Below are 24,229 nucleotides of genomic sequence, written 5' to 3'. Positions count from 1 at the left end.
GAGCGCTTACTGCGTGCAGAGCACTGGACTAAGGGCTCGGGAAGTCCAAGTTGGCCATCTGGTTCGATATTTCCTCGCTGCTTTAAAGTTGCGCGTCCAGATGGACGCAGCCAAGGGGATGACGGAGGAGCAACTGAGTAATTCAGTGCCCTAAAGGGGCGGCTATTTCGAGCCGAAGAGCGGCGGGAGATCAATCAATCGTATTTATTGAGCGCTTACTGTGTGCAGAGCACTGTACTAAGCGCTTGGGAAGCCCAAGTCGGCCATCTGGTTCGATATTTCCTCGCTGCTTTAAAGCTGTGTGTCCAGATGGACGTGGCCAAGGGGATGACGGAGGAGCAATTGAATAATTCAGCGCCCTAAAGGGGCAGCTATTTCGAGCCGAAGAGCGGCTTTTTGCTCCCAGTGTTCGGGGTGGGGGGAGATCAATCAATCGTATTTATTCAATCAATCGTATTTATTGAGCGCTTACTGCGTGCAGAGCACTGGACTAAGGGCTCGGGAAGTCCAAGTTGGCCATCTGGTTCGATATTTCCTCGCTGCTTTAAAGTTGCGCGTCCAGATGGACGCAGCCAAGGGGATGACGGAGGAGCAACTGAGTAATTCAGTGCCCTAAAGGGGCGGCTATTTCGAGCCGAAGAGCGGCGGGAGATCAATCAATCGTATTTATTGAGCGCTTACTGTGTGCAGAGCACTGTACTAAGAGCTTGGGAAGTCCAAGTTGGCAACATATAGAGATGGTCCCTACCCATCAGTGGGCTCGCGGTCTAGAAGATGACCAGACAGGGATTAATAATAATAATAATAATAATGGTGGCATTTATTAAGCGCTTACTATGTGCAAAGCACTGTTCTAAGCGCTGGGGAGGTAACAAGGTGATCAGGTTGTCCCACGGGGGTCTCACAGTCTTCATCCCCATTTTACAGGTGAGACAAGCGCTTAGTACAGTGCTCTGCACACAGTAAGCGCTCAATAAATACGATTGATGATGATGATTGATGATTTACGGATTCTGCCGGGGGAAGGGGGAATTCCAAGAGCCAACGGGCTGGAAAACCCATCCCTCCTGGAGAAGTAGCGGGACCTGCTGGGAAAAGCCCGGGCCCGGGAATCAGAGGACCAGGGTTCAATCAATCAATCAATCAATCAATCGCATTTACTGAGCACTTACTATGTGCAGAGCACTGTACTAAGCGCTTGGGAAGTACAAGTTGGCAACATATAGAGACAGTCCCTACCCAACAGTAGGCTCACAGTCTCATCCCGACTCTGCCGCTCGTCTGCTGTGGGACCTTGGGCCATTCGCTTCCCTTCTCTGGGCCTCAGTTCCCTCACGAGAAGCAGCGTGGCTCAGTGGAAAGAGCCCGGGGCTTTGGAGTCACAGGTCGTGGGTTCAAATCCCGGCTCCACCAACTGTCAGCTGGGTGACTTTGGGCCTCAGTTCCCTCATCTGTCAAATAGGGATGAAGACTGTGAGCCCCCTTTGGGACAACCTGATCACCTTGTAACCTCCCCAGCGCTTAGAACAATCAATCAATCAATCAATCGTATTTATTGAGCGCTTACTATGTGCAGAGCACTGTACTAAGCGCTTGGGAAGTACAAATTGGCATCACATAGAGACAGTCCCTACCCAACAGTGGGCTCACAGTCTAAAAGGGGGAACAGTGTTTTGCACATAGTATGCACTTAATAAATGCCATTATTATTGTTATTATTGTTATTATTATCTGGAAAATGGAGCGCTCAATAGATAGGATCGAATGATTGATTGAATGAATGACAAGGACTGTGTCCAACCTGATTAGCTTGGATCTACAGTGGGCTTACTACAGTGCCTGGGACAGAGTACACCTGTACCAAATACTATTAAAAAACCCAAAAGAAAGCAACCAAACCCCTCCCCACCCCCAAAAAGCAGCGTGGCTCAGTGGAAAGAGCCCGGGCTTTGGAGTCACAGGTCATGGGTTCAAATCCTGGCTCTGCCAACTGTCAGCTGGGTGACTTTGGGCCAGTCACTCCACTTCCCTGGGCCTCAGTTCCCTCATCTCTAAACTGGGGATGAAGACTGTGAGCCCCCTTTGGGACAACCTGATCACCTTGTAACCTCCCCAGCGCTTAGAACAGTGCTTTGCACATAATATGCACTTAATAAATGCCATTATTATTGTTATTATTATCTGGAAAATGGAGATTAAGACTGTGAGCCCCATGTCTGTCTCCCCCTCCTCTGGACTGTGACCTCACTGTGGGCTGGGAATGTGCCTGTTTATTGTTGTATTGTCCTCTCCCAAGCACTTAGTACAGTGCACTGCACATATTAAGCGCTCAATAAATGCCATTATTATTGTTATTATTATCCGGAAAATGGGGATTAAGACTGTGAGCCCCCTGTCTGTCTCCCCCTCCTTTGGACTGTGACCTTGCTGTGGGCTGGGAATGTGTCTGTTTATTGTTGTATCGTCCTCTCCCAAGCACTTAGTACAGTGCACTGTGCATGTTAAGCGCTCAACAGATAGGATAGAATGATTGAATGAATGACAGGGACTGTGTCCAACCTGATTAGCTTGGATCTACACTAACGCTTACTACAGTGCCTGGGACAGAGTAAACCTGTACCAAATACTATTAAAAAACCCAAAAGAAAGCAACCAAACCCCTCCCCACCCCCAAAAAGCAGCGTGGCTCAGTGGAAAGAGCCCGGGCTTTGGAGTCACGGGTCATGGGTTCAAATCCCGGCTCCGCCAACTGTCAGCTGGGTGACTTTGGGCCAGTCACTTCACTTCTCTGGGCCTCAGTTCCCTCATCTCTAAACTGGGGATGAAGACTATGAGCCCCCTTTGGGATAACCTGATCACCTTGTAACCTCCCCAGCGTTTAGAACAGTGTTTTGCACATAGTATGCACTTAATAAATGCCATTATTATTATTATTATCTGGAAAATGGGGATTAAGACTGTGAGCCCCAAGTCTGTCTCCCCCTCCTCTGGACTGTGACCTCGCTGTGGGCTGGGAATGTGTCTGTTTATTGTTGTATTGTCCTCTCCCAAGCACTTAGTACAGTGCACTGCACATATTAAGCGCTTAATAAATGCCATTATTATTGTTATTATTATCTGGAAAATGGGGATTAAGACTGTGAGCCCCATTTCTGTCTCCCCCTCCTCTGGACTGTGACCTCGCTGTGGGCTGGGAATGTGTCTGTTTATTGTTGTATTGTCCTCTCCCAAGCACTTAGTACAGTGCACTGCGCATATTAAGCGCTCAATAGATAGGATCGATCGAATGACAGGGACTGTGTCCAACCTGATTAGCTTGGATCTACACTAGCGCTTACTACAGTGCCTGGGACAGAGTAAACCTGTACCAAATACTATTAAAAAACCCAAAGGAAAGCAACCAAACCCCTCCCCACCCCCAAAAAGCAGCGTGGCTCAGTGGAAAGAGCCCGGGCTTTGGAGTCACAGGTCATGGGTTCAAATCCCGGCTCCGCCAACTGTCAGCTGGGTGACTTTGGGTCAGTCACTTCACTTCTCTGGGCCTCAGTTCCCTCATCTCTAAAATGGGGATGAAGACTGTGAGCCCCCTTTGGGACAACCTGATCACCTTGTAACCTCCCCAGCGTTTAGAACAGTGTTTTGCACATAGTATGCACTTAATAAATGCCATTATTATTATTATTATTATTATCTGGAAAATGGGGATTAAGACTGTGAGCCCCAAGTCTGTCTCCCCCTCCTCTGGACTGTGACCTCGCTGTGGGCTGGGAATGTGTCTGTTTATTGTTGTATTGTCCTCTCCCAAGCACTTAGTACAGTGCTCTGCATATATTAACCTACCCAACACTTAGAACAGTGCTTCACACATAGTAAGCGCTTAATAAATGCTATTATTATTATTATTATTATATTAAGCTCTCAATATTCATTCATTCATTCATTCAATTGCATTTACTGAGCGCTTACTGTGTGCAGAGCACTGTACTAAGTGCCTGGGAAGTCCAAGTTGGCAACACATAGAGACGGTCCCTACCCAACAGCGGGCTCACAGTCTAGAAGGGGGAGACAGAGAACAAAACAAAACATATTAACAAAATAAAATAAATAGAATAAATACGTACAAAAAAAATAAAATAGAGTAATAAATCCGTACAAACATATATACAGGTGCTGTGGGGAGGGGAGGATCGAATGAATTAATGAATGAATGTCAGGGACTGTGTCCAACCTGATTAGCTTGGATCAATCAATCAATCAATCATATTTATTGAGCGCTTACTGTGTGCAGAGCACTGTACTAAGCGCTTGGGAAGTACAAGTTGGCAACAAGTTGGATCAAGACTGCGAGCCCCATGTGGGACAACCTGATCACCTTATATCCTCTCCAGTGCTTTGAACAGTGCTTGGCACGTAGTAAAGCGCTTAACAAATACCATTATTATTATTATTGTTATTATTATTATTAACTCTCCAGTCTCGTTAGAACCCAGGGAGAGCGGAAAAGGACTGAGTCTGCCCTGATTACCTTGGCTTCAGCGTGGAGCTTAGGACCAAACACTTCAAACCGTCAATAAAATAAGAGGTCAAATGGAGATTAAGACTGTGAGACCCACATGGGACCACCTTCATTCATTCGATCGTATTTATTGAGCGCTTACTGTGTGCAGAGCACTGTACTAAGCGCTTGGGGAGTACAAGTTGGCCACATATAGAGACGGTCCCTACCCAACAGTGGGCTCACAGTCTAATCTGGAGAAGGAGCGTGGAACCTGATCACCTTATATCCTCTCCATTCATTCATTCGTATTTATTGAGCGCTTACTGTGTGCAGAGCACTGTACTAAGCGCTTGGGGAGTCCAAGTTGGCAACATATAGAGATGGTCCCTACCCAACAGTGGGCTCACAGTCTAATCTGGAGAAGCAGCGTGGCACCTGATCACCTTATATCATCTCCATTCATTCGTTCGTATTTATTGAGCGCTTACTGTGTGCAGAGCACTGGACTAAGCGCTTGGGAAGTACAAGTTGGCAACATAGAGAGACGGTCCCTACCCAACAGCGGGCTCACGGTCTAGAATTATCAGAGTAATAATCAGAGTAACGATAATTGTACTATTATTACAATTCGGCAACATATAGAGACAGTCCCTACCCAATAGTGGGCTCACAGTCTAAAAGGGGGAGACAGAGAACAAAACCAAACATACTGACAAAATAAAATGAATAGAATAGATATGTACAAGTAAAATAAATAAATAGAGTAATAAATATGTACAAACATATATACATATATACAGGTGCTGTGGGGAGGGGAAGGAGGTAACATGGGGGGATGAATACTAACAGTGGTATTTGTTAAGTGCTTACTATGTGCCAGGCACTGTAGTAAGCGCTGGGGTGGATCCGAGGAAATCGGGCTGGACACAGTCCCTGACCCACGTGGGGCTCCCAGGCTCAATGAGGGAACTGAGGCCCAGAGAAGCGAAGTGACTTACCCAAGGTCACTCGGCAGACAAGTGGCGGGGTCGGGATTAGAACCCATGACCTCCCGCCTCCCATGTCCAGGCTCTACCCATTAATGATAATAATGGTGGCATTTATTAAGCGTACAAAGCACTGTTCTAAGCACTGGGGAGGTTACAAGGTGATCAGGTTGTCCCACGGGGGGCTCACAGTCTTCATCCCCATTTTCCAGATGAGGGAACTGAGGCCCAGAGAAGTGACCTGCCCAAAGTCACACAGCCGAGAATTGGCGGAGCCAGGATTTGAACCCATGACCTCTGACTCCAAAGCCCGGGCTCTTTCCCCTGAGCCACGCCGCTTCTCTTTGGCTGTGCCGCTTCCCTACCAATAAAGCAGGCGCGTTCCCTGCCCACAGTGAGCTCACGGTCTAGAGGGGGAAGGAGGAGGCACGAGTGTCATCATCATCATCATCATCGAGAAGCAGCGTGGCTCAGTGGAAAGAGCCCGGGCTTTGGAGTCAGAGGCCATGGGTTCAAATCCCGGCTCCGCCAATTGTCAGCTGTGTGACTTTGGGCAAGTCACTTCACTCCTCTGGGCCTCAGTTCCCTCATCTGAAAAATGGGGATTAAGACCATGAGCCCCCCGGGGGACAACCTGATCACCTTGTAACCACCCCAGCGCTTAGAACAGTGCTTTGCACATAGTAAGCGCTTAATAAATGCCATCATTATTATTATTATTATTATCATCAATGGTATTTATTGAGCACTTACTGTGTGCAGAGCACTGTACTAAGCGCTTGGGAAGTCCAAGTTGGCAACATCTAGAGACAGCCCCTACCCAACAGTGGGCTCACAGTCTAAAAGGGGGAGACAGAGAACAAAACCAAACATACTAACAAAATAAAATAAATAGAATAGATAGGTACAAGCAAAATAAATAAATAAATAGAGTAATAAATCTGTACAAACATATATACATCTATACAGGTGCTGTGGGGAAGGGAAGGAGGTAAGATGGGGGGGATGGAGAGGGGGACGAGGGGGAGAGGAAGGAAGGAGTGTCGATAAATAAATGCCAGATATCGACAGATATCTTTTAGACTGTGAGCCCACTGTTGGGTAGAGACTGTCTCTATATGTTGCTAATTTGTACTTCCCAAGAGCTTAGTACAGTGCTCTGCACACAGTAAGCGCTCAATAAATACGATTGATGATGATGATGGCAGGCTTTTACACTCACGACGCGGAAGAGAGAAGCCGAGCCGAGCGAGGCCGGGACGTACCTGGGAAGCCGGTTGAATTTGTGCATGACGACGGCGGACTTTCCGCCGCACTTTTCGCAGGAATACTCCAGCTCCTCCGCCTGGGAGCGACAAAAATAAACCAGGTTGGAATTCCCCCTTCCTCCTCTGAACTTCCTCAATAAACACGACTGAATGAATGAATTACTAAATGAATGAATGAACAAATACTATAATAATAATAATTATTATTAGAATCATGATTATTATCATTAGCATAATCTCCATCCCCCCCATCTTACCTCCATCCCCCATCTTACCTCCTTCCCTTCCCCACAGCACCTGTATATATGTATATATGTTTGTACATATTTTTTACTCTATTTATTTATTTATTTTATTTGTACATATCTATTCTATTTTATTTTGTTAGTATGTTTGGTTTTGTTCTCTGTCTCCCCCTTTTAGACTGTGAGCCCGCTGTTGGGTAGGGACAATCTCTATATGTTGCCAACTTGTACTTCCCAAGCGCTTAGTACAGTGCTCTGCACACAGTAAGTGCTCAATAAATACGATTGATTGATTGAGCGCTTACTGTGTGCAGAGCACTGTACTAAGCGCTTGGGAACTTTTCTCCCCCTGCGCTTAGTACAATTTAATCTCCATCCCCCCCGCCTTACCTCCTTCCCTTTCCCCACAGCACCTGTATATATGTATATATGTTTGTACATATTTATTACTCTATTTATTTTGCTTGTACCTATCTATTCTATTTATTTTATTTTGTCCTATTCATTACTCTATTTTCCTTGTACGTTTCTAGTCTATTTATTTTATTTTGTTAATATGTTTGGTTTTGTTGTCTGTCTCCCCCTTCTAGCCTGTGAGCCCGCTGTTGGGTAGGGACCGTCTCTAGATGTTGCCAACTTGGACTTCCCGAGCGCTTAGTCCAGTGCTCTGCACACAATAAGCGCTCAATAAATACGCCTGAATGAATGAATGAGGGGGAGAGGAAGGAGGGGTTCAAAGCCCGGCTCCGCCACTCGTCAGCTGCGTGACTTTGGGCAACTCACTTCACTTCTCTGAGCCTCAGTTCCCTCATCTGTAAAATGGGGATGACGACTGGGAGCCCCCCTTGGGACAACCTGATCACTCTGTAATCAATCAATCAATCAATCAATCGTATTTATTGAGTGCATACTGTGTGCAGAGCACTGTACTAAGCGCTTGGGAAGTACAAGTTGTCAACATATAGAGACGGTCCCTACCCAACAGTGGGCTCACAGTCTGTAACCTCCTCAGCACTTAGAATGGTGCTTTGCACATAGTAAGCGCTTAATAAATGCCATTATTATTATTAGTAGTAGTATTATTATTACAATTCGGCAGCAGATCGAGACGGTCCCTACCCAACAGTGGGCTCACAGTCTGTAACCTCCCCAGCACTTAGAACGGTGCTTTGCACATAGTAAGCGCTTAATAAATGCCATTATTATTCATAGTAGTATTATTATTACAATTCGGCGACAGATCAAGACGGTCCCTACCCAACAGCTGGGTTAAGTCTGTAACCTCCCCAGCACTTAGAACGGTGCTTTGCACATAGTAAGCGCTTAATAAATGCCATTATTATTCATAGTAGTATTATTATTACAATTCGGCGACAGATCAAGACGGTCCCTACCCAACAGCTGGGTTAAGTCTGTAACCTCCCCAGCACTTAGAACGGTGCTTTGCACACAGTAAGTGCTTAATAAATGCCATTATTATTATTAGTAGTAGTATTATTATTACAATTCGGCAGCAGATCAAGACGGTCCCTACCCAACAGTGGGCTCACAGTCTGTAACCTCCCCAGTGCTTAGAACAGTGCTTTGCACATAGTAAGCACTTAATAAATGCCATTATTATTAGTAGTAGTTGTATTATTACAATTCGGCAACAGATCAAGACAGTCCCTACCCAACAGTGGGCTCACAGTCGGTAACCTCCCCAGCGCTTAGAACGGTGCTTTGCACATAGTAAGCGCTTAATAAATGCCATAATTATCAGTAGTAGTAGGTAAGCGCTTAATAAATGCCATTATCATTATTAGTAGTATTATTATTACAATTCGGCAACAGATCGAGACGGTCCCTACCCAACAGTGGGCTCAGTCTGTAACCTCCCCAGTGCTTAGAACGGTGCTTTGCACATAGTAAGCGCTTAATAAATGCCATTATTATTAGTAGTAGTAGTATTATTACAATTCGGCAACAGATCGAGACGATCCCTACCCAACAACGGGGTATCATTCTTGTTGTTCTTATTTTTTATTTTGTTAGTATGTTTGGTTTTGTTCTCTGTCTCCCCCTTTTAGGCTGTGAGCCCACTGTTGGGTAGGGACTGTCTCTATATGTTGCCAACTTGGACTTCCCAAGCGCTTAGTACAGTGCTCTGCACATAGTAAGCGCTCAATAAATATGACTGATTGATTGATTGATTGATTAAAGACCTTCTCTGGAAGCCATGTATTTTACCAGGGGCTGCAGGACGGTCCTGAGCGATATGGGTCACAACCTGATCACCTTGTATTCCCCCCAGCGCTTAGAGCAGTGCTTCACACGTAGTAAGCGCTTAATACCATTATTATTATTATTATTATTATTGTTGTTGTTATTATTATTATTATTATTGTTGTTATTATTATTATTATTATTATGGAATTACTTACCCGGAAGAAGAGATCGAGGGAATCCTGGACAGAGCGCGAGGGCAGCGGTTTCTTCCTTCGGGGCAGGTCGATGGAGAGGTTGTTAAACTGTTCTCGTTTGGGGATCGTCTCGCCGCAGCTGCTCGGGAGAAAAGAAAAAACAGAAATAAAAGCGATCCTCTAAGGTCAACTGCACCCAAGGCCCCCAGGATAACAATAATAATAATAATAATTGCATTTATTAAGCACTTATTATGTGCAAAGCACCGTTCTAAGTGCTGGGGAGGTTACAAGGTGATCAGGTTGTCCCACAGGGGGCTCACAGTCTTCATCCCCATTTTCCAGATGAGGTCACTAAGGCCCCGAGAAGTGAAGTGACTTGCCCAAAGTCACCCAGCTGACAGTTGGCAGACCCGGGATTTGAACCCATGACCTCTGACTCCAAAGCCCGGGATCTTTCCACTGAGCCACACTGCTTCTCCCTGCTCCCACAAACGGGATGGGGGAGGGACGGGACGGCTGGGCACGCCCAAACGTTTGGGAATTCATTCAATCGTATTTATTCATTCATTCATTCATTCAATCGTATTTATTGGGCGCTTCCTGTGCGCAGAGCACTGTACTAAGCGCTTGTGAAGTACCAGTTGGCGACATATAGAGACCCAACAATGGGCTCACAGTCTAGAAGGGGGAGACAGACGACAAAACATGTGGACGGGTGTCAAGTTGTCAGAATAAATAGAATTAAACCTCTATGCACATCATTATGTTGCCAACTTGTACTTCCCAAGCACTTAGTACAGTGCTCTGCACACAATAAGCGCTCAATAAATACGATTGATTGATTGATTGATCATTAACAAAATAAATAGAATATTAAATACGTACAAGTAAAATGAATAGAGTAATAAATCTGTGAGCCCACTGTTGGGTAGGGACTGTCTCTATATGTTGCCAATTTGTACTTCCCAAGCGCTTAGTACAGTGCTCTGCACATAGTAAGCGCTCAATAAATACGATTGATGAATAAATCTGGACAACCCATGACCTTCTAGACTGTGAGCCCACTGTTGGGGAGGGACCGTCTCTATATGTTGCCAACTTGGCCTTCCCAAGCGCTTAGTACAGTGCTCTGCACACAGTGAGCGCTCAATAAATACGATTGATTGATTGATATACAGGTGCTGTGGGGAGGGGAAGGAGGAAGGGTGGAGGTGATGGGGAGGAGGAGAGGAAAAAGGGGGAATTCCTGGAGTTCCTGCTCTGCTCCCACGATCGGGGTTGGGGACCGTCGGGGGTGATGGGGAAGCAGCGTGGCTGAGTGGAAAATTAAGTGCTTAGTAAATACCATAATTATAATTAGATTATCACAGTGCTCTGCACACAGTAAGCGCTCAGTAAATGTGATTGAATGAATGAATTTAGCTTTGCAAAAAGAAATAAAACCAAAATTCTTTGGAGCTGCTTAGGGTGAGAGCCCCTGTGGCCCCTGGACCACCACGCAATCGCCGTCTGCCGGCTTGACCAAGCCTGCCATGTCCAAATAGGAATAAGAATAATGGTATTTGTTAAGCACTTAGTATGTGCCAGGCACTGTACTAAGCGCTGGGGTGGATACAAACAAATCGGGTTGGATAGCGTCCCGGTCCCACGTGGGACTCACCGTCTCAATCCCCATTTTCCAGATGAGGTCACTGAGGCCCAGAGAAGTGAAGTGACTTAAGAATAATAATCAATCAATCAATCGTATTTATTGAGCGCTTACTGTGTGCAGAGCACTGGACTAAGCGCTTGGGAAGTCCAAGTTGGCAACATATAGAGACAGTCTCTACCCAACAGTGGGCTCACAGTCTAAAAGGGGGAGACAGAGAACAAAACCAAACATAATAATAATCATCATCATCATCAATCGTATTTATTGAGCGCTTACTATGTGCAGAGCACTGGACTAAGCGCTTGGGAAGTCCAAGTTGGCAACATATAGAGACAGTCTCTACCCAACAGTGGGCTCACAGTCTAAAAGGGGGAGACAGAGAACAAAACCAAACATAATAATAATCATCATCATCATCAATCGTATTTATTGAGCGCTTACTATGTGCAGAGCACTGTACTAAGCGCTTGGGAAGTACAAACTGGCAACATATAGAGACAGTCCCTACCCAACAGTGGGCTCACAGTCTAAAAGGGGGGAGACAGAGAACAAAACCAAACATACTAACAAAATAAAATAAATAGAATAGATATGTACAAGTAAAATAAATAGAGTAATAAATATGTACACACATATATACAGGTGCTGTGGGGAAGGGAAGGAGGTAAGATGGGGGGATGGAGAGGGGGACGAGGGGGAGAGGAAGGAAGGGGATAAATACGATTGATGATGATGATGATAATAACGATGGCATTTGTTAAGCGCTTGCTATGTGCAAAGCACTGTTCTAAGCGCTGGGGAGGATACAAGGTGATCAGGTTGTCCCACGGGGGGCTCGCAGTCAGTCCCCATTTTCCAGATGAGGGAACTGAGGCCCAGAGAAGTGAAGTGACTTGTCCAAGGTCCCCCAGCAGACAAGTGGCGGAGCAGGGATTAGAACCCATGACCTCTTGATTCCCAGGCCCGCGCTCTAGCCGCTAGGCCATTCCGCTTCTCTAGCCCGGAAGCATCAATCAATCAATCAATCGTATTTATTGAGCGCTTACTGTGTGCAGAGCACTGTACTAATCAATCAATCAATCGCATTTATTGAGCGCTTACTGTGTGCAGAGCACTGGACTAAGCGCTTGGGACGTCCAGGTTGGCAACATATAGAGACGGTCCCTACCCAACAGTGGGCTCACAATCTAGAAGGGGGAGACAGAGAACAAAACCAAACATATTAACAAAATAAAATAAATAGAATAGATCAATCACTCAATCAATCAATCGTATTTATTGAGCGCTTACTGTGTGCAGAGCACTGGACTAAGCGCTTGGGAAGTACAAGCTGGCAACAAATAGAGGCGGTCCCTACCCAACAGCAGGCTCACAGTCTAGAAGGGGGAGACAGAGAACAAAACCAAACATATTAACAAAATAAAATAAATAGAATAGGTCAATCACTCAATCAATCAATCGTATTTATTGAGCGCTTACTGTGTGCAGAGCACTGGACTAAGCACTCGGGAAGTACAAGTTGGCAACAAATAGAGACGGTCCCTACCCAACAGTGGGCTCACAGTCTAGAAGGGGGAGACAGAGAACAAAACCAAACATATTAACAAAATAAAATAAATAGAATAGATATGTATAAGTAAAATAAATAGAGTAATAAATATGAACAAACATATATCCATATATACAGGTGCTGTGGGGAAGGGAAGGAGGTAAGATGGGGGGATGGAGAGGGGGACGAGGGGGAGAGGAAGCATCTTGTGGGCAGGGAATGTGTCTGTTTACTGCTCTATTGGACACTCTCAAGAGCTCAGTACAGAGCTCCGCACACGGTGAGCGCTCGATAAATGCGAATGAATGAATGACGGCTGCGGGGTGAAGGGCTACTGAGTAGGCCTTCCCAGACTGATCCCCCATTCAATCGTATTTATTGAGCGCTTACTGTGTGCAGAGCACTGTACTAAGCGCTCGGGAAGTCCAAGTTGGCAACATCTAGAGACGGTCCCTACCCAACAGCGGGCTCCCAGTCTAGAAGGGGGAGAAGGACAACAAAACAAAACATGTGGACGGGTGTCAAGTCATCAGAATAAATAGAAGTAAAGCTAGATGCACATTATTAACAAAATAAATAGAATAGTGAATATGGACGAATAAAATAAATAGAGTAATAAAAAAATCTGTACAAAGACATATCCAGGTGCTGTGGGGAGGGGAGGCACATTATTAACAAAATAAACAGAATAGTAAATATGGACGAATAAAATAAATAGAGTAATAAAAAAATCTGTACAAAGACATACCCAGGTGCTGTGGGGAGGGGAGGCACCTTATTAACAAAATAAACAGAATAGTAAATATGGACGAATAAAATAAATAGAGTAATAAAAAAATCTGTACAAAGACATATCCAGGTGCTGTGGGGAGGGGAGGCACATTATTAACAAAATAAATAGAATAGTAAATATGGACGAATAAAATAAATAGAGTAATAAAAAAATCTGTACAAAGACATACCCAGGTGCTGTGGGGAGGGGAGGCACCTTATTAACAAAATAAACAGAATAGTAAATATGGACGAATAAAATAAATAGAGTAATAAAAAAATCTGTACAAAGACATATCCAGGTGCTGTGGGGAGGGGAGGCACGTTATTAACAAAATAAATAGAATAGTAAATATGGACGAATAAAATAAATAGAGTAATAAAAAAATCTGTACAAAGACATATCCAGGTGCTGTGGGGAGGGGAGGCACATTATTAACAAAATAAATAGAATAGTAAATATGGACGAATAAAATAAATAGAGTAATAAAAAAATCTGTACAAAGACATATCCAGGTGCTGTGGGGAGGGGAGGCACGTTATTAACAAAATAAATAGAATAGTAAATATGGACGAATAAAATAAATAGAGTAATAAAAAAATCTGTACAAAGACATACCCAGGTGCTGTGGGGAGGGGAAGGAGGTCCTTCCCTTCGCCTTACCTCCTTCCCCTCCCCACAGCACGAGGATATATGTATATATATATATATATACATATATATATGTATGTGTATATATAGATAGAGAGAGAAGCAGCGTGGATCAGTGGAAAGAGCCCGGGCTTTGGAGTCAGAGGTCATGGGTTCGAATCCCGGCTCCGCCACACGTCTGCTGTGTGACCTTGGGCAAGTCCCACTGTGAGCCCCCCGTGGGACAACCTGATCACCTTGTATCCCCCCCGGCGCTTAGAACAGTGCTCTGCACATAGTAAGTGCTTAACGAATGCCATCAAAAAAAGAAAAAGTCACTTCACTTCTCTGACCCTCAGTTCCCTCATCTGTAAAATGGGGATGAAGACGGTGAGCCCCCACGTGGGACAACCTGATCACCTTGCATCCCCCCCCGGCGCTTAGAACAGTGCTTTGCACATAGTAAGCGCTTAACAAATACCATCATCATTATTATTATTATATGTTTGTACGGATTTATTACTCTATTTTATTTGTACATATTTATTCCATTTTTTTTATTTTGTCAATATGTTTTCTTTTGTTGTCCGTCTCCCCCTTCTAGACCGTGAGCCCGCTGTTGGGTAGGGACCGTCTCTAGATGTTGCCAACCTGGACTTCCCAAGCGCTTAGTCCAGTGCTCTGCACACAGTAAGCGCTCAATAAATACGACTGAATGAATGAATGAATGAATGAATGAATGAGTAGCCAGGTCGGGTTGGGATGGTGCGTTAGGGAGGGGAATTAGCTCCAATGGTAGAGCGCTCGCGGGATCGATGCCCGCATTTTCCAAATTTTCTTCTGGACTGTGAGCCCACTGTTGGGTAGGGACCGTCTCTATACGTTGCCAACTTGGACTTCCCAAGCGCTCAGTACAGTGCTCTGCACACAGTAAGCGCTCAAAAAATATGATTGATCGATTGATTTGAGCTTCGCTCGTCTCTCCGGGCCACAGGAAGGAGAGCCTGTCCGGTCGTGACAGCTGACGGCCTCTCAGACGGGACCCAGGAGGGCGTTGGCCTTTTCTTTTCTCCTTAAATGGTACCTGTTAGGCACTTACTACAGCCCAGGCACCATACAAAGCGTGACGCAGGAGGGTGATGGCCTTTATTTTCCTCCTTAAATGGTATCTGTTAGGTACTTACTACAGCCCGGGCACCATACTAAGCGTGACACAGGAGGGTGATGGCCTGTATTTTCCTCCTTAAATGGTATCTGTTAGGCACTTACTACAGCCCAGGCACCGTACTAAGCATGACGCAGGAGGGCAATGGCCTTTATTTTCCTCCTTAAATGGTATCTGTTAGGCACTTACTACAGCCGAGGCACTGCACTAAGCGTGACGCAGGAGGGCGATGGCCTTTATTTTCCTCCTTAAGTGGTATCTGTTAGGCACTTACTAGAGCCCAGGCGCCGTACTAAGCGTGACGCAGGAGGGCGATGGCCTTTATTTTCCTCCTTAAATGGTACCTGTTAGGCACTTACTACAGCCCAGGCGCCGTACTAAGCGTGACGCAGGAGGGCGATGGCCTTTATTCTCCTCTTTAAATGGTATCTGTTAGGCACTTACTACAGTCCAGGCACCGTACTAAGCGTGATGCAGGAGCGTGGATAGCCTTTATTTTCCTCCTTAAATGGTATCTGTTAGGCACTTACTACAGCCCAGGCACCGTACTAAGCGTGACGCAGGAGGGCGATGGCCTGTATTTTCCTCCTTAAATGGTATCTGTTAGACACTTACTACAGCCCAGGCACCGTACTAAGCGTGACACAGAAGCGTGGATGGCCTTTATTTTCTTCCTTAAATGGTATCTGTTAGGCACTTACTACAGCCCAGGCACGATACTAAGTGTGACGCAGGAGGGCGATGGCCTTTATTTTCCTCCTTAAATGGTATCTGTTAGGCACTTACTACAGCCTAGGCACCGTACTAAGCGTGACACAGGAGTACGATGGCCTTTTCTTTCCTCCTTAAATGGTATCTGTTAGGCACTTACTACAGCCCAGGCACCGTACTAAGCGTGACACAGAAGCGTGGATGGCCTTTATTTTCCTCCTTAAATGGTATTTGTTAGGCACTTACTACAGCCCAGGCACCATACTAAGCGTGACGCAGGAGGGCGATGGCCTTTATTTTCCTCCTTAAATGGTATCTGTTAGGCACTTACTACAGCCCAGGCGCCATACTAAGCGTGATGCAAGAGCGTGGATGGCCTTTATTTTCCTCCTTAAATGGTATCTGTTAGGCACTTACTACAGCCCAGGCACCATACTAAGCGTGATGCAGTAGCGTGGATGGCCTGTTTTCCTCCTTAAATGGTATCTGTTAGGCACTTACTACAGCCCAGGCACCATACTAAGCGTGATGCAGTAGTGTGGATGGCCTGTTTTCCTCCTTAAATGGTATCTGTTAGGCACTTACTACAGCCCAGGCACCGTACTAAGCGTGACGCAGGAGGGCGATGGCCTGTATTTTCCTCCTTAAATGGGATCTGTTAGGCACTTACTACGGCCCAGGCACCATACTAAGCGTGACACAGGAGGGCGATGGCCTTTATTTTCCTCCTTAAATGGTATCTGTTAGGCACTTATTACAGCCCAGGCGCCGTACTAAGCATGATGCAGGAGCGTGGATGGCCTTTATTTTCCTCCTTAAATGGTATCTGTTAGGCACTTACTACAGCCCAGGCGCTGTACTAAGCGTGACACAGGAGGGCGATGGCCTTTATTTTCCTCCTTAAATGGTATCTGTTAGGCACTTACTACAGCCCAGGCACCATACTAAGCGTGACGCAGGAGGGCGATGGCCTGTATTTTCCTCCTTAAATGGTATCTGTTAGGCACTAACTACAGCCCAGGCATTGTACTAAGCATGATGCAGGAGGGTGATGGCCTTTATTTTCCTCCTTAAATGGTACCTGTTAGGCACTTACTACAGCCCAGGCGCCGTACTAAGCGTGACGCAGGAGCGTGGATGGCCTTTATTTTCCTCCTTAAATGGTATCTGTTAGGCACTTACTACAGCCCAGGCACCGTACTAAGCATGATGCAGGAGCGTGGATGGCCTTTATTTTCCTCCTTAAATGGCATCTGTTAGGCACTTACTACAGCCCAGGCACCGTACTAAGCATGATGCAGGAGCGTGGATGGCCTTTATTTTCCTCCTTAAATGGTATCTGTTAGGCACTTACTACAGCCCAGGCACCATACTAAGCGTGACGCAGGAGGGCGATGGCCTTTATTTTCCTCCTTATATGGTATCTGTTAGGCACTTACTACAGCCCAGGCGCCGTACTAAGCATGATGCAGGAGCGTGGATGGCCTCTGTTTTCCTCCTTAAATGGTATCTGTTAGGCACTTACTACAGCCCAGGCACCATACTAAGCGTGACACAGGAGGGTGATGGCCTGTATTTTCCTCCTTAAATGGTATCTGTTAGGCACTTACTACAGCCCAGGCGTTGTACTAAGCATAACGCAGGAGGGTGATGGCCTTTTCTTTCCTCCTTAAATGGGATCTGTTAGGCACTTACCACAGCCCAGGCACTGTACTAAGCGTGATGCAGGAGGGTGACGGCCTTTATTTTCCTCCTTAAATGGTATCTGTTAGGCACTTACTACGGCCCAGGCGCTGTACTAAGTGTGACTCAGGAGAGCGAATGCCTTTTCTTTCCTCCTTAAATGGTATCTGTTAGGCACTTACTACAGCCCAGGCACCGTACTAAGCATGACGCAGGAGGGAGGTGGCCTTTATTTTCCTCCTTAAATGGTATCTGTTAGGCACTTACTATGGCCCAGGCACCGTACTAAGCGTGACGCAGGAGGGCGACGGCCTTTATTTTCCTCCTTAAATGGTATCTGTTAGGCACTTACTACAGCCCAGGCACCGTACTAAGCGTGACGCAGGAGGGAGGTGGCCTTTATTTTCCTCCTTAAATGGTATCTGTTAGGCACTTACTATGGCCCAGGCACCGTACTAAGCGTGACACAGGAGGGCGACGGCCTTTATTTTCCTCCTTAAATGGTATCTGTTAGGCACTTACTACAGCCCAGGCACCGTACTAAGCGTGACGCAGGAGGGAGGTGGCCTTTATTTTCCTCCTTAAATGGTATCTGTTAGGCACTTACTATGGCCCAGGCACCGTACTAAGCGTGACACAGGAGGGCGACGGCCTTTATTTTCCTCCTTAAATGGTATCTGTTAGGCACTTACTACAGCCCAGGCACCGTACTAAGCGTGATGCAGGAGCGTAGATGGCCTCTGTTTTCCTCCTTAAATGGTATCTGTTAGGCACTTACTACAGCCCAGGCACCATACTAAGCGTGACACAGGAGGGTGATGGCCTGTATTTTCCTCCTTAAATGGTATCTGTTAGGCACTTACTACAGCCCAGGCACCGTACTAACCGTGACGCAAGAGCGTGGATGGCCTTTATTTTCCTCCTTAAATGGTATCTGTTAGGCACTTACTACAGCCCAGGCACTGTACTAAGCGTGACGCAGGAGGGCGGTGGCCTTTACTTTCCTACTTAAATGGTATCTGTTAGGCACTTACTACGGCCCAGGCGCTGTACTAAGTGTGACTCAGGAGAGGGATTGCCTTTTCTTTCCTCCTTAAATGGGATCTGTTAGGCACTTACTACAGCCCACGCACTGTACTAAGCGTGATGCAGGAGGGCGATGGCCTTTATTTTCCTCCTTAAATGATATCTGTTAGGCACTTACTACAGCCCAGGCACCGCACTAAGCGTGACGCAGGAGGGTGATTGCCTTTTCTTTCCTCCTTAAATGGTATCTGTTAGGCACTTACTACAGCCCAGGCACCATACTAAGCGTGACACAGGAGGGCAATGGCCTTTTTTTTTCCTCCTTAAATGGTATCCGTTAGGCACTTACTACAGCCCAGGCACCGTACTAAGCGTGACGCAGGAGCGTGGATGGCCTTTATTCTCCACCTTAAATGGTATCTGTTAGGCACTTACTACAGCCCAGGCGCCGTACTAAGCGTGATGCAGGAGGGCGATGGCCTTTATTTTCCTCCTTAAATGGTACCTGTTAGGCACTTACTACAGCCCAGGCACCATACTAAGCGTGACGCAGGAGGGCGATGGCCTTTATTTTCCTCCTTAAATGGTATCTGTTAGGCACTTACTACAGCCCAGGCACTGTACTAAGCGTGACTCAGGAGGGTGATTGCCTTTTCTTTCCTCCTTAAATGGTATGTTAGGCACTTACTACAGCCCAGGCACCGTACTAAGTGACACGCAGGAGGGCGATGGGCTTTCCTTTCCTCCTTAAATGGCATCTGTTAGGCACTTACTACAGCCCAGGCGCTGTACTGAGCGTGACCCAGGAGGGTGCTGGCCTTTTTTTTTTCTTATACGGTATCTGTTAAGCGCTTACTACATCCCAGGCACTGTACTAAGTACAACTCGGGAGGGTGCTGTGTTCTCTTTTTATTTTTTCAAAATGGCAAGTGTTTAGCGCTTACAATGTACCAGGCACTGTACTAAGTGCAACCCAGAAGGGTGCTGGCTTATTTTTTTGTCTTCGATGGCCATCGTTAAGCGCTTACTATGTGCCAGGGACTGTATTACATGCGAAACGGGAAGGCACTGGACTTTCTTTTCCTTCTTAAAATGGCATCTTTCAGGCGCTTACTATGTACCAAGCTCTGTATTATGTGCAACCCAGGAGGATACTGGCTCTTTTTTTTTTCCTTGAATGATAATAATAATGATAATGATTGTATTTGTTAAGCGCTTACTATGTGGAAAGCACTGTTCTAAGCGCCGGGGAGGTTACAAGGTGATCAGATTGTCCCACAGGGGGCTCACAGTCCTAATCCCCATTTTACAGATGAGGTAACTGAGGCTGAGAGAATAATAATAATAATAATAAAAATAAAGATGATGGCACTTATTAAGCACTTACTATGTGCGAAGCACCGTTCTAAGCGCTGGGGAGGTTACAAGGTGATCAGGTTGTCCCACGGGCTCACAGTCTTCATCCCCATTTTACAGATGAGGTAACTGAGGCCCAGATAATAATTATAATAATAATAATAAAAATGACGACACTTATTAAGCGCTTACTATGTGCGAAGCACCGTTCTAAGCGCTGGGGAGGTTACAAGGTGATCAGGTTGTCCCACGGGCTCACAGTCTTCATCCCCATTTTACAGATGAGGTAACTGAGGCCCAGATAATAATTATAACAATAATAATAAAAATGATGACACTTATTAAGCGCTTACTATGTGCGAAGCACCGTTCTAAGCGCTGGGGAGGTTACAAGGTGATCAGATTGTCCCAGGTGGGGCTCACAGTCTTCATCCCCATTTTACAGATGAGGGAACTGAGGCACAGAGAAGTTAATAATAATAGTAATGATGGCACTTATTCAGCGCTTACTATGTGCGAAGCACTGTTCGAAGCGCTGGGGAGGTTACAAGGTGATCAGGTTGTCCCACGGGGGGCTCACAGTCTTCATCCCCATTTTACAGATGAGGTCACTGAGGCACCGAGAAGTTAATAATTATAGTAATGATAGCACTTATTAAACGCTTACTATGTGCGAAGCACCGTTCTAAGCGCTGGGGAGGTTACAAGGTGATCAGATTGTCCCACGGGGGGCTCACAGTCTTCATCCCCATTTTACAGATGAGGGAACTGAGGCTCAGAGAAGTTAAGTGCCTTGCCCAAGGTCACACAGCAGACATGAGGCAGAGCCGGGATTCGAACCCATGACCTCTGACTCCAAAGCCCGGGCTCTCCCCACTGAGCCACTTCTGGGAGTCACAGGACCACAGTCCTCATCACATCTCTCCCCCTTCTAGGCTGTGAGCCCGCTGTTGCGTAGGGACCGTCTCTAGATGTTGCCAACTTGGACTTCCCAAGCGCTTAGTACAGTGCTCTGCACGCAGTAAGCGCTCAATAAATACGACTGAATGAATGAAAATACAGGGTAAACAGGTTATCCCACGTGGGGCTCACAGCCTTCATCCCCATTTTACTATGTCCACATTTACTACGTGCCAGGCACTGTACTGAGTGCTGGGATGGACACCAGAGATCGGTAATAATAATAATAATCATTATTCTATTATAATATTATAACAATAAAATTGCAGTATAGTATAGTTATTATAATAACACCAAATATATACTATATAGTAATATAATATGTACTATATATAATAATAATAAGAAGAAGAAGAAGAAGAAGAATGGTATTTGTTAAGCACTGTTCTAAGCGCTGGGGCGGGGAGACACACACAAGGTGATCAGGTTGTCCCTGGGATGGACCAGAGATTAGTAATAATAATAATAATAATAATGATGGCATTTGTTAAGCGCTTACTATGTGCCAAGCACTGTTCTAAGCGCTGGGGGTGGGGGGGGACACACAAGGCGATCAGGTTGTCCCTGGGATGAACACCAGAAATTAGTAATAATAATAATGATGATGGCATTTGTTAAGCGCTTACTATGTGCAAAGCACTGTTCTAAGCGCTGGGGAGGTTACAAGGTGATCAGGTTGTCCCACAGGGGGCTCACAGTCTTCATCCCCATTTGACAGATGAGGTAACTGAGGCACAGAGAAGTGAAATGACTGGCCCAAAGTCACACAGCTGACAGTTGGCAGAGCTGGGATTTGAACCCGTAATAATAATAATGACGGCATTTGTTAAGCGCTTACTATGTGCAGAGCACTTTTCTAAGCGCTGGGGGAGATACAAGATCATCAAGTTGTCCCACACGGGGCTCAGTCATCATCCCCACTTGACAGATGAGGTAACTGAGGCCCAGAGAAGTGAAGTGACTTGCCCAGAGTCACACAGCCGACAGTTGGCAGAGCTGGGATTTGAACCCATAATAATAATGATAATAATGACGGCATTTGTTAAGCGCTTACTATGTGCACAGCACTGTTCTAAGCGCTGGGGGAGATACAAGATCATCGGGTTGTCCCATACAAGGCTCACAGTCTTCATCCCCATTTGACAGATGAGGTAACTGAGGCCCAGAGAAGTGAAGTGACTTGCCCTTAGTCACACAGCTGACAGTTGGCAGAGCTGGGATTTGAACCCATAATAATAATGATAATAATGACGGCATTTGTTAAGCGCTTACTATGTGCAAAGCACTGTTCTAAGCGCTGGGGAGGTTACAAGGTGATCAGGTTGTCCCACGGGGGGCTCCCAGTCTTCATCCCCATTTGACAGATGAGGTAACTGAGGCCCAGAGAAGTGAAATGACTGGCCCAAAGTCACACAGCTGACAGTTGGCAGAGCTGGGATTTGAACCCATAATAATAATGATAATAATGACGGCATTTGTTAAGCGCTTACTATGTGCAAAGCACTGTTCTAAGCACTGGGGAGGTTACAAGGTGATCAGGTTGTCCCACGGGGGGCTCACAGTCTTCATCCCCATTTGACAGATGAGGTAACTGAGGCACAGAGAAGTGAAATGACTGGCCCAAAGTCACACAGCTGACAGTTGGCAGAGCTGGGATTTGAACCCGTAATAATAATAATGACGGCATTTGTTAAGCGCTTACTATGTGCAGAGCACTTTTCTAAGCGCTGGGGGAGATACAAGATCATCGAGTTGTCCCACACGGGGCTCACAGTCTTCATCCCCATTTGACAGATGAGGTAACTGAGGCCCAGAGAAGTGAAGTGACTTGCCCAGAGTCACACAGCCGACAGTTGGCAGAGCTGGGATTTGAACCCATAATAATAATGATAATAATGACGGCATTTGTTAAGCACTTACTATGTGCAGAGCACTGTTCTAAGCGCTGGGGAGGTTACAAGGTGATCGGGTTGTCCCACGGGGGGCTCACAGTCATCATCCCCATTTGACAGATGAGGTAACTGAGGCCCAGAGAAGTGAAATGACTGGCCCAAAGTCACACAGCTGACAGTTGGCAGAGCTGGGATTTGAACCCATAAGAATAATAATGATGGCATTTGTTAAGCACTTACTATGTGCAAAGCACTGTTCTAAGCGCTGGGGGAGATACAAGATCATCGAGTTGTCCCACATGGGGCTCACAGTCTTCATCCCCATTTGACAGATGAGGTAACTGAGGCCCAGAGAAGTGAAGTGACTTGCCCAAAGTCACACAGCTGACCTGTGGTACAGCCGGGATTAGAACCCACAACCTTTGACTCCCAAGCCCGGGCTCTTTCCTTTGTTCATTCAATTCATTCAATTGTGTTTATTAAGCGCTTACTGTGTGCAGAGCACTGTACTAAGCGCTTGGGAAGTACAGGTTGGCAACAGATAGAGACGGTCCCTACACAACGACGGGCTCACAGTCTAGAAGGGGGAGACAGGCAATGAAACAAAATAAGCAGAGAAGCAGCGTGGCTCAGTGGAAAGAGCCCGGGCTTTGGAGTCAGAGGTCATGGGTTCAAATTCCGGCTCCTCCACTTGTCAGCTGGGAGACTTTGGGCAAGTCACTTCACTTCTCTGGGCCTCAGTTCCCTCATCTGCAAAATGGGGATGAAGACTGGGAGCCCCCCGTGGGACAACCTGATCACCTTGTAACCACCCCAGAGCTTAGAACGGTGCTTTACACAGAGTAAGTGCTTAATAAATGACATTTTAAAAAAAGGTGTCATTCATTCATTCAATTGTATTTATTGCAATTAAATTAAACTGCAATAAAATATTGTGATTGCAATTAAATACTGTATTTATTTATTTATTGTATTTATTACTGTGTGCAGAGCACTGTACTAAGCGCTTGGGAAGTACAAAGTTGGAGTCAATACCATCCCCTCCCCACCCCCTCCACCCTACCTCCTTCCCCTCCCCACAGCACCTGTATATATGTATATATGTTTGTACGGATTTATTACTCTAGTTATTTATTTTGTACATATTTATTCTATTTATTTTATTTTGTTAATAGGTTTTGTTTTGTTCTCTGTCTCCCCCTTCTAGCCTGTGAGCCCGCTGTTGGGTAGGGACCGTCTCCAGATTTGCCAAGCGCTTAGTCCAGTGCTCTGCACCCAGTAAGCGCTCAATAAATACCACTGAATGAATGAATGAATGAGTGAATGACTCTATATGTTGCCAAGCGCTTAGTCCGGTGCTCTGCACCCAGTAAGCGCTCAATAAATACCACTGAATGAATGAATGAATGAGTGAATGACTCTATATGTTGCC

At 45.9% G+C, this 24,229-nt stretch overlaps 1 protein-coding gene across 1 annotated transcript in view; it reads right to left on the bottom strand.

The window, feature by feature from the left end:
• The window catches only part of USP37 (ubiquitin specific peptidase 37), a 270,227-nt gene that overhangs the window by 98,869 nt on the left and 147,129 nt on the right, over positions 1–24,229 (bottom strand). The window contains exons 13-14 of the mRNA XM_038740830.1: positions 9,421–9,538; positions 6,750–6,829 (exon numbers count right to left, since the gene is read on the bottom strand). Coding sequence (XP_038596758.1) covers positions 6,750–6,829; positions 9,421–9,538 — 198 coding nt within the window. The remainder of the gene's footprint in view (positions 1–6,749; positions 6,830–9,420; positions 9,539–24,229) is intronic.

This window comes from Tachyglossus aculeatus, chromosome 1, assembly GCF_015852505.1.
Source record: "Tachyglossus aculeatus isolate mTacAcu1 chromosome 1, mTacAcu1.pri, whole genome shotgun sequence".
Taxonomy (NCBI): Eukaryota; Metazoa; Chordata; class Mammalia; order Monotremata; family Tachyglossidae; genus Tachyglossus; species Tachyglossus aculeatus.
Note: the sequence above shows the minus strand (reverse complement) of the source record. Positions and strands in the feature narration are given on the sequence as shown.